The 11905-nt window shown below is 40.2% G+C and overlaps 1 protein-coding gene across 1 annotated transcript; it reads left to right on the top strand.

Annotated features, from left to right (window-relative positions):
- The first annotated feature begins 222 nt into the window (after positions 1 to 222).
- On the top strand, positions 223 to 1500 carry LOC120022422 (beta-1,3-galactosyl-O-glycosyl-glycoprotein beta-1,6-N-acetylglucosaminyltransferase 3-like). Its single transcript, XM_038966311.1, has one exon. The coding sequence runs from the start codon at positions 223 to 225 to the stop codon at positions 1498 to 1500; it is 1278 nt and encodes a 425-aa protein (XP_038822239.1).
- The last annotated feature ends 10405 nt before the right edge of the window (positions 1501 to 11905 follow it).

Genomic DNA, 11905 nt, shown 5'->3' with positions numbered 1-11905 from the left:
TTTTTAATTTCAGTAGCCATGCCTACTAAAGTTAATGATTACCTACTCACTTTAAACTGAGTTGAGTGTGTGTGTGACATTCATTATTTAACAGCAGTGCTCCCGGACTATGGTCTGCACAAATGCTAATATTACATACTGTAGATAGATAGTTTTGTTATGGGTCCTCTTAGGTCATCAACATCACATATATGCTTCTTCAGAAACCTCTTTCTCATCCTAATGTCTGCTTTAATCTCTCTTCTCCTATGGAACACTCTGAGACGCCCAACCTGTTCTGAGAGAAGCCCGCTCCCAGCACCTGACCTCCTGCCACAGGACTACGCAGACGACCTGCCAGCCTGCTTAGCCATCATCAAAGGAGACCTGAAGGGCATCGACAAGGAGCAGCTCAGAAGACTTCTGAAAACAAAGAATAAGCCCAAGCTTCTGTCTGAGGCGTTCTACCACGACCTGACCCGAAACTGTAAAACGTACGTTACAGACAGAGGGTTCGTCATGATGCCGCTGAGTGTGGAGGAGAGAGACTTACCCATCGCCTACTCCATGGTGGTCCATGAGAAGATTGAGATGTTTGAGCGACTCCTGCGTGCAGTGTACACACCTCAGAATGTATATTGCGTGCATGTGGACCAGAAATCCTCAGAGGAATTTAGGACTGCAGTAAAGGCTATTGTGACTTGTTTTACCAATGTGTTTGTGGCAAGTAAGACAGAGAGTGTGGTTTATGCATCGTGGTCTCGAGTGCAGGCAGATCTAAACTGTATGAAGGACCTGTTGAAGTCACCTGTCCAGTGGAGGTACCTGCTCAATACCTGTGGAACAGATTTCCCCATTAAAACCAACACAGAGATGGTTCAGTCACTCAAACTGCTCAACGGGAGGAACAGCATGGAGTCTGAGACCACCGTCGACTATAAGAAACGCCGGTGGCAATATCAGCACAATATAACCAATAACATAGTAGTCAGAACGAGCGTTACGAAGAGCCCTCCTCCAATCAGCACCCCCATGTTCTCCGGAAATGCCTATTTCGTGGTCTCCAGGGACTTTGTCCATCACGTGTTTGACAGCCAGGAGGTTCGGGCCCTGCTGGAGTGGGAGAGGGACACCTACAGTCCTGATGAGCACCTGTGGGCCACTCTGCAGCGCATGCCCTCAGTGCCAGGGTCTAACCCTCCTCACGTCAAGTACCATGAATCAGACATGAACGCCATCGCTCGCATGGTGAAGTGGAGTTACCTGGAAGGAGATGTGAGGAAAGGAGCCCCATATCCACCCTGCTCCGGTGCCTCCAGGAGAGCTGTGTGTGTCTACGGGGCTGGAGATCTCCGGTGGCTCCTACAACACCACCACCTCATCGCTAACAAGTTTGACCCAGAGGTGGATGATGTAGCCATTAGATGTCTGGAGTCATACCTTCGTTTCAAAGCAACATATGGTTCATCTGGAAGTATCTGGAAAAAGCTACGAAATGAGAAAGGGTTGCACATACAGTAATGTACATTTTTTTATTTGTGTCTTGGTATCATTTTTATATGTGGTTGTTTTACCTGTTGAATTGAACGCACTGATTGGAAGAGGCTATGGACAAGAGCATCTGCTAAGTTATACCTAAAATGTCATGTTGCATTTGGAATACACTCTCTAAACAACAGTTATATATTTATACAGTCTATATGATGTCAATATAGGTTGTAAAAAAATAAATAATTGGGGTGTTCAAATAAAAATGATTTATTTACAACCTATAAGATGTTGGGAATAGTGGCACAGGAGAGCCTGAAACTAATGAAACACCCTAACCCTGTTCAATGTCAGAAGCAATTTCCGATGAGAAATTAGACAGTCAGAGGATTTTCTTCTGAATAACTGGTCAGGGTATACCACGTTCCATTCAGCTTCAGGCAACTTTGATGTAAGGCTTGATCACACCTGTACTGACTACTTCTGTCCGTCATGCCCATTGTTGCTTGTCGAATGTTCACTAGAAAAGGCAATCACTTGGTTGTGGTCACTGATAAACTTGGATAGCTGTGGATTAGTGAGGAATGTGGGCTGAGGTCAGGTCAGACGAAGAGAGAACCGTTTTATTACACACTTCACCTGCCGAGCAGCAAAGATGTACTGTTTAGAGGTGCGAAGAGGAGACTCTGCCTAAAGGAGGGTATAAATAATGGTGCTGGTGGGAACATGTTTTTGTCTTTTCAGCTGTTTGACACAGTGGGTGAATAAACTTGGTTGAGCTTTGACTAGTTTTTCACTCTGTTTGTCAGAACCTAACACCTTGTTACAATAGCCTAAATATATAATTTGATTGACACAACCGTAATAATCATAATGAAATAGCCTTGGAAGTGCCATAAGTGCTAGCCAACATAATTCATTATTTTATGAACTTGTTTAACTGCAGTGATATGGATTAATAATTCAGTCTAGGCTCAAAATACAGGGCATTCGGAAAGTATTCAGACCCCTTGACTTTTTCCACATTTTGTTACAGCCTTATTCTAAAAAGGATTCAAATGTTTTTTTCCTTATCAATCTACACACAATACCCCATAATGACAAAGCAAAAACAGGCTTTTATAAATAATAGCACATTTAAAATAAAATTAAAACTGAAATATCACATTTACATAAGTATTAAAATCCTTTACTCAGTACTTTGTTTTAGCACCTTTGGCAGTGATTACAGCCTCGAGTCTTCTTGGGTATGACGCTACAAGCTTGGCACACCTGTATTTGGAGAGTTTATCCCATTCTTCTCTGCAGATCCTCTCAAGCTCTGTCAGGTTTGATGGGGAGCGTTGTTGCACAGCTATTTTCTGGTCTCTCCAGAGATGTTCGATCGGGTTCAAGTGTGGGCTCTGGCTGGGCCACTCAAGGATGTTCAGAGACTTCCCCCGAAGCCACTCCTGCGTTGTCTTGGCTGTGTGCTTAGGGTAGGTGAACCTTCGCCCCAGTCACCACCATGCTTCACAGTAGGGATGGTGCCAGGTTTCCTCCAGATGTGACGCTTGGCATTCAGGCCAAAGAGTTCAATCTTGGTTTCATCAGACCAGAGAATCTTGTTTCTCATGGTCTGAGAGACTTTAGGTGCGTTTTGGCAAACTTCAAGCGGGCTGTCATGTGCCTTTTACTGAGGAATTGCGTCCATCTGGCCACTCTACCATAAATGCCTGATTGATGGAGTGCTGCAGAGATGGTTGTCCTTCTGGAAGGTTCTCCTATCTCCACAGAGGAACTCTAGAGCTCTGTCAGAGTGACCATCAGGGTTCTTCTCCCCCGATTGCTCAGTTTGGCCAGGTGGCCAGCTCTAGGAAGAGTCTTGGTGGTTCCAAACTTCTTCCATTTAAGAATGATGGCGCCCCCTTTGTTCTTTGGGATCTTCAATGCTGCAGAAATGTTTTGGTACCCTTTCCCAGATCTGTGCCTCTACACAATCCTGTCTCGGAACTATACTACCAACTGATTTGACCTAATGGCTTGGTTTTTGCTCTGACATGCACTGTCAACTGTGGGACCTTATATAGACAGGTGTGTGCTTTTCCAAATCATGTCCAATCAATTGAATTTACCACAGGTGGACTCCAATCAAGTTGTAGAAATAGCTCAAGGATTATCAATGGAAACAGGATGCACCTGAGCTCAATTTTGAGTCTCATAGCAAAGAGTCTGAGTACTTATGTAAATAAGGTATTTCTGTTTTTTTGCTTTGTCGTTATGGAGTATTGTGTGTAGATTGCTGAGTGAAAACATGTATCTTTATCCATTGTAGATTAAGGCTTTAACATAACAAAATTGATGCATGTTGTGTTTATATTTATGTTCAGTATAGTTAGTAAAAATGTCAAAAATATAATTCCTCTTTGAAATTATGGAGTATTGTGTGTGGGCTAGTGACAGAAAATCTCAATTGAATCCATTTTAAATTCAGGCTGTAACACAACAAAATGTGGAAAATGTCAAGGGGTGTGAATACTTTCTGAAGGCACTGTAACTGTCAAGTGAAGCCTCGTTGTTGCCTTTCTAACGAGACAATCGAAGCAATAAGGAAAGCTGGAATGGAAATTTCAGTTTACTTCCTGAAATGACCCCAACCAACCCCAGTCTCTCATGACAGGTTTAACTATTAAACTAAATGGAAGTGGTTCTGGATAAGAGTGTCTACTATATCATTAGACAGTATTGATGACGTCAATGGAGGTTGTAAAAAAAACTCATATGACGGGTGTTCAAAGAACTTTTGCCCCCTCAATTTTGCCTTTCATGTCTCTAAAAAGTTGGCTGCATTGTTTGTCACTTCCAAACCAAATAAACTGTTCACCTCAAGTAAATAAATGACAATATTGCTTGGCTAGTTGCCTTACTCTTTAACTCTCCTTTTCATTTGAAGAGAATGCCACCTGCTGATTGAAATGTGATATCAAATAGTCCTTAACTGCCCATTTGAATTGATAAGGAACATTTCATGATCTCTTTTTTTCATGATAGCCATTTAACCCACTTTAGCAGACATTGTTGAACAAAGTGCTCATTCTACTAGCAGAAAGTGTCAGTAGAGCTGCAAGCATTGCATTTGCCTCTGACATTAAGGGTGATTCACATGAATTATCTCTGGATGGAATGGCTAATGACATCTTTGAACGTAAATTTGCCCAACAGTTTTGATATCCATTCATCATGATCCATTTAACCTCATGGGAGAGCAAACTGCTTAATATTCATATAGGAAGTCCCTCGGTTCCAGGGTCTAACCCTCCCCACATCAAGCACCATGAATCAGACATGAAGCCATTGCTCGCATGATGAACTTACCTGGAAGGAGATGTGAGGAAAGGAACCCATATACACTCTGCTCCGGTGCCTCCAGGAGAGCTGTGTGTCTCTACTGGGCTGGAGGTCTCTGGTGGCTCCTACAACACCACCATCTCATCGCTAACAAGTTTGACCCAGAGGTGGATGATGTAGCCATTTGATGTCTGGAGTCATACCTTCATTTCAAAGCAACATATGGTTAATCTGGGAGTGTCTGCTTAGTTATACCAAAAACATATTGTCATAAACCTGGAGCACACAGAATGCACTGTCTTTACGACAGTTAATTCACTAGGCTTACGCAGTATAAAGAACATAAATGGAGGTTTTATAAAAAAACTCATAATAAGGGTGTTCAAATAAATCAATAAAGACTTATTTAAAACTTAATTTTACCCTCAAATTTGCCTTTCATGTAAAGTTGGTTTCACCAGTCAATAACACTTGCTATCTGAGCGTCATGTCTGTCATTACAGGAAATTGATCAGTATGTGAAATTGTATAAATGAGAAAACATCAGCTGTCAATTCTCATTCCTCCACAACACACCTGTTTTTACAAATGCACCGCTACTGAGAACAGCGGAGTCCCTGCATAACCTTCCGAAAACATTTAAAACCCGACTTCTTTGAAGAGTAGGCCTATCTTAAAACTTCTTACGGCTGCAATCCCGGTAACGGGATCGACTTGACAACAGCCAGTGAAAGTGCAGGGCGCCAAATTCAAACAACAGAAATCTCATCATTAAAATTCCTCAAACATACAAGTACCATTTTAAACCATAAAGGTAATCTTGTTGTTAATCCCACCACAGTGTCTGATTTCAAAAAGGCTTTACAGCGAAAGCACCACAAACGATTATGTTAGGTCACCGCCAAATCACAGAAAAACACAGCCATTTTTCCAGCCAAAGACAGGAGTCACAAAAAGCAGAAATAGAGATAAAATGTATCACTATCACTTTGATGATCTTCATCAGATGACACTCATAGGACTTCATGTTACACAATACATGTATGTTTTGTTCGGTAAAGTTCATATATATATAAAAAAATCTCAGTTTACATTGGCGCGTTATGTTCAGTAGTTCCAAAAACATCCAGTGATTTTGCAGAGAGCCACATCAATTTACAGAAATACTCATAATAAACGTTGATCAAAGAGCAAGTGTAATACATAGAATTTTAGATCCACTTCTCCTTAATGCAACCGCTTAATGCAACTGTCAGATTTCAAAAAAGCTTTACAGAAAAAGCAAAAAGCAATAATCTGAGGTCGGCGCTCAGAGCCCAATCAAGCCATACAGTTACCCGCCATATTGTGCAGTCAACAGAAGTCAGAAATAACATTATAAATATTCACTTACCTTTGATGATCTTCATCAGAATGCACTCCCAGGAATCCCAGTTCCCCAATAAATGTTTGATTTGTTCGGTAATGTCCATCATTTATGACCCGATGCCGTACCACCACAGGGTGACTCACAACACTGTGGTCAGAATGGACGTTATGAAGAGCCCTCATCCAATCATCTTTAAGAAGACAATAGATGGTTGTTCCCAAATATATTTAGATGAACACAAATATATGGCTCTGGTTGTTCCTAAATCCATGTGAAAGATCACTTGAGTTTATTTTGGCTTGCTATGCTATGGCTCAACATCCACCATCATTTCCATCAGTAACATAGACAATTGTTTGTCTTTCTCTATCAAAATGCTATGGTTGAGTTTTGGTATTTATTTTCTTCTGTTCATGGAATGATTTGTTTTCCAATTTTTTCACTGTTTCCAAAACAGGTTAAGTTCCAGCAAGTAGATGAAGAACAAATACATTTTTCAAATGTATTTAAAAGGTATTACAGTGTTACTAATTTGTCACCAGGAAACAAACCAGTTGCCTTAATTTTTCACTTATTCTTCACATGAGTAGACTGCCATCTTCTGACGTGCGCCTGAAATGCAATGGTCAAAGAGGTCTATAATGATCATTTGAATTGATGAGGAACATTTCATGACCTCTTTTCTGTTATATTTTGTTTCTTTTTGAAAGCCATTTGTATTGTTACACAGTCACTAAACTCAGTGGTAATATTGTACCACCACCCTATTTTATTCCTATCCGGGCCTGGCCAGTTTGATGTGCAGTTCTCCTTTCTCTCATGACAAATGTTTACATGTAACTCACATATAAATTGTGGAATGAAAGTACATAACTGACAGATGTTATACTAATTAACCCCCCCACCGCCACCCCCCCCAAAAAATAAGTATATGATGATGTAATCCTTACGAGCCATGTGTTTAAGTTTGTGTCTGCAGAGCCATTTACTTTATGTTCATATTTTCGAGAAGGAACCGTTGGACAGTATATATCATGTGTATCCTGTACATACGACTAATAAAACTAAACTTGTGTGTTCCACTTAAAAATTCCCTCATTGCCGCTCTTTGAGAATAAAATAAAAAAATCTAACTGGAATTTCTGTTTACTTCCTCAATTGACAGAATTGACCCCAACCCTGATGTGAGCGGAATATCAGTGACAATGCTCCCTTCTCTATCTGGCATTTGTGCGAGCTGATGTCTTCTGCTTTACACCAGTTGGCTGCTCTCTTGCTCCAAATGTTGCCAGACTTCTTATCTGAAGTGCTGACTGGCTTTTTCCTCTGTCGCTGCTGCTTCAATTTAGGCCTCTTGGACTGGCTCAGTTCCTGATCGAGACTATACCTCAGCTGCTTCCAGGAAAGGTACCCGAACACCTGACTGGCATTGGCACTGGCCTCCACATGCTTCACAGCACTCTGTGGCAGATCTGGATGCTGTCGGGCCTGCTGGGTCAGCTCAGGACACGACTCAACCTTCTGAGTTAAGCCTAGACAACCAAACTTCCTCAGGATCATCTTGATCACAGATGGTTTTCTGGGGTCGGGATTGACCCCAGAGGACTGTGGCCTTGCGCTGGTCAGCAGTTCCAGCACGGTAAGTGGCTTGGACTTTGGAGTCAAGAGATGGAGTTGTGGTCGGGTTGTTCTCACCTGAGAATAGAGACTTGACTGGTAGTCCACTTTCAATATGGAGACTGAGGTTCTCTAAGGTGTGTCCTACGGTAACCTCAGCACACAGATCCAAGAAAATGTGTTTTCTCTCAGAAGAGAGAATTAGAAGAGATTAATCCTATGGACACCTGAAAAATGGGGATAGTATTTCGATTTTACAAGCTAGTTGAATTTACACTATTTCTTAAAGACCCACTCCAGCCTCCCTAGCACCTCAGTTATCACCTGATTTACTTAACGAAAGGTGTATTTCAGTAGCTGGTGCAGATCTCCTCATGACATGGCACAAGTGGATGGGTGGGCCTTTTGTCTTCTATTGCTCCTCTATTGTTCCAGCAATCAAGGGGGAATGCTGATGACATCTGAGTGCACCAATCAGAGAGACCAACTCCTTGAATAATTTTTTTTCTTCTCCTGAAAAACACTATTTTGCTCAAGTATGTTTACTTCACCCTTACGTGCCGGTACTTTACTGTATATATACTCAGAATATCGTTTTTCAATGGGGGAAGTAAAACAAATAGCTGGAGAGTGTCTTTAATAAATGGACGTCTTGATTTGAAAGGCTCTGGGAAGATAATTATTTTTACTTTTAGAGTGTTTGTCATAGGCCTACAGGTCAAACCAGTCCACTTTCTACTAATGTAGTTTCTGAAAGTTAAATCAGGAAGGCTGGTCTGAATGCATAGCTGCGGGAAGTAGGGGTGCACCATCAGCACCCCCTGAAAAATCTGAAGAAATGTTGTAATATTTTTTGTTTATATTTTTGTTTGGGTGGGGGATTCCCAACAAAAGTAGTGCACTGTGCTTTTAATAGTTCTGTATTAGCGGACCAATAAAGCCATCTCCTCCTGCTCAGCATCATTCCGTTTCTCCAAACCTCAAATTTTGAAGTTGCTCCAAATGTCAGAAGTTAAGGGTTAAGGTTTTTGATAAGGTCAAAACATAAAGTTTAGGCATTCATTACGAATTGTTAAATTAAGGGTTTGGAATACGGAAAACAATTTAAAAAATGAGTGTGTACCACTGGGATTAAACACGCTACCTTCAGATCCGGAGTCATGAGATTACGCCCATCTGCCACATGGCTCTAGCAAAACCCAAGTCTAGCGCCCCTAGAGGGCGGTTTTGAAGGCATTTGCCATCATCCTTCGGACATTTCAAAGTGATCTTGAGTGATCTTGAGCCTGATGTGGTGACTATTGGGAAAGCAGCAGGTAAAATTAAAGTGCTTATATCTAACCTGTGCTAATCCCAAATCGTGCAATTATAACAGTGCACACGGAAATAATGTTTCAGAACCATGGACAGTACTGCAATTTGAGTTAAAAATAGAAGACAGCTGATTGCTGATTTCAGCTCCTTGGACACTGAACAGCGTTGCACACAGTGCCGCTCCCAGCTCCCAACATAGACGATTATGGCAATACTGCTCAAGATCTCTGGTATCTAGTAGTTTAACCATGCTCTGATGTGCTACAATGGTATACTGACAAGACTTTGTCATGAGTGCATGAAGGATCATTAGGATATGACCTTATAAGGGGGTCTTGAAAGTGCATTATAACAGCATCATGCAGGCCTTTGTAACACAGGTAACACACAGAGACAAAGCTCAACATAAGGCATGTCATAAACTCTTTAGACACGTTCTTGTTGATCATATTTTATTTACAGCTCAATTTAAATGTCAATATAGAAGACTTGAAGCTCAATGTACCATCTCAGAAAGGCTGCTCTGCTTCTGACACAGCATGCTGAGTTGAACATACATAACCTGCAAGGTCCACACAAGTCATTTAATGTCCCCACAAGCCATTCAAGGTCCCTACAAGTCTTCCAGGTTAGATAGAGTCGTTGCGAAAGCTGGCCATTCCATGGGGCAGCATGTAACTTTCAGGGCCCACCCCTCACTGTTGGCTGCTCAGAACATATGTGATGACGTTCCAACACAAATGTCTTACATCCATTCAAGCGGTGTGTCAACATTATCTCATCCATTTTCTACTGTTTTCACATTCCAATGTTGAATCGTGCACCATTTGTGTCCATGAGCGAGAAAAATGACTTTCCTCAACTTTGTAAGCAACAATCCCTGTAGTCCTTCGTCTATCATTGTCAGTATTCTTCTCACAGTCTGGCACACATTTTGAAATGATTAGTGATTATGCCTCATCTGTTTGGGAAGGGACTGGTTAATGGGTTCGCTAAAAACTTTGTGCAATTTGATTGCCACAACTGAAATTACCAATAGAATCCGTCGGTATGTCATAGGCTGTGGATTACAGTTTATTTCAATCCCTTTGGTGCAATTTTCACAAGTATGTGGTAAATTTTCACAACAAGCACAAACATCTAAACAGATCATCAAAATGGCTCAGGTTTCAAAACTCTAAGCACATTTTCAATTGACTGAGTAGAACAAACAAATTCACAAAGTTACTGCATCAAATCACTCTTTCAATTTGGATATATATTCAATCTAAGTACCTGCTTTTCAAAATGCAATATTCCCTTTATTTTTTATATGGTTTTCTTATAATTTGTTAAGAATACAATTATCTATCACTTAATAAATCTGCTCAAAACTGATAACTACTGAACCAAAATGATGTAATGCCTACTTTACGTATACAGTTCGATAACTGCTGAACACTGTACATTTCTATATTTTTACCTCATAAATGTATCAGTTTGACATCAATTTATGTTGGAAGGTAAATCCAAATCATATATGGATGTGACTGTAAATACTACATCATTCTCCATCAGCCAGTGTGCTTCAATAGGACAAAATGGAAAGAGTCACTCTGTGTGCTACAATTTGGAATGGTAGTGTAGTGTTGAAATGCCTGTATTGTGTATAATAATATATTTCACTCATCATCTGAATTTCATTTGTACATTGTAAGCTGATGAATTTCAAGCAGAGCGACAGGCGATACTGTATTAGTTGACAAGTCACGTAGAAAAGGTGATCTTTCACAATGTTGCATGCGGCAGAAATAGCATACAAAACACCGTACGATGTTTTTACAGTAGCCAACTGCTTTACAATACCCCTATTTCTGATGATTTGTCCTACACATGTGCTGTATAAGGATTATGAAACCGTTAAACTGACATATTTCTCAACATGCTCACAACCTGCCATTGGATACAAATTGTTTAAAAAAATGGTATGTCAAGTTAGAGTCAAATACTGTATGGAAAATATATATTTACCATCTAGTATGCTTTCTATTTAGTACTTGAAAAAGAACAGTTTTGAAATGTGTATCAGCAGTGCACAACCCAGGTATTTCAGCAGTGCATTGTGCACTACAATATAATCCCAAATTGTAGCACATAGTGACTCTTTCCCCTTTTGTCCTATTGGAGCACATAGTGACTCTTTCCCTTTTGTCCTATTGGAGCACATAGTGAGTCTTTCCCTTTTGTCCTATTGGAGCACATAGTGACTCTTTCCCTTTTGTCCTATTGGAGCACACTGGCTGATTTGCTTTTACCTTCCAACATAAATTGATGTCAAATTGATACATTTAGGTAAAAATATAGACATTTACAGTGTTCAACAGTTATCAAACTATATACGTTAACTAGGCAGTACATACTTGTGGTTCAGTAGTTATCAGTTTTGAGCAGTTTGATTAAGTGATAGATAATTGTATTGTTAACAAATGACAAGAAACTCATATCAAAAGTAAAGTGAATATTGCATTTTGAAAAGCAGATACTTAGATTGATTATTTATCCAAATTTGAAAAAAAGTGATTTGATGCAGTGAACAAGTGACTTTTTTTGTTTGTTTTACTCAGCCAATTGCAAATGTGAGTTTTGAAACATGAGCGATTGTGATGATCTGTTTTGATTTTTGTGCTTGCTGTGAAGATGTACCACATACTAGTGAAAATTGCACAAAAGTGATTGAAAAAAACAAACAACTGAAAATAGTCGTTAAAATGACTACATGGTGAGCCGATAATTATCTGATGTATTGGTGACAAAATAAATGGGCTCAAAACT

The sequence above is a fragment of the Salvelinus namaycush genome, chromosome 2 (genome assembly GCF_016432855.1).
Source record: "Salvelinus namaycush isolate Seneca chromosome 2, SaNama_1.0, whole genome shotgun sequence".
NCBI lineage: Eukaryota > Metazoa > Chordata > Actinopteri > Salmoniformes > Salmonidae > Salvelinus > Salvelinus namaycush.
The sequence above is the reverse complement of the archived record's forward strand: the minus strand, read 5'-3'. Positions and strand labels throughout refer to the sequence as shown.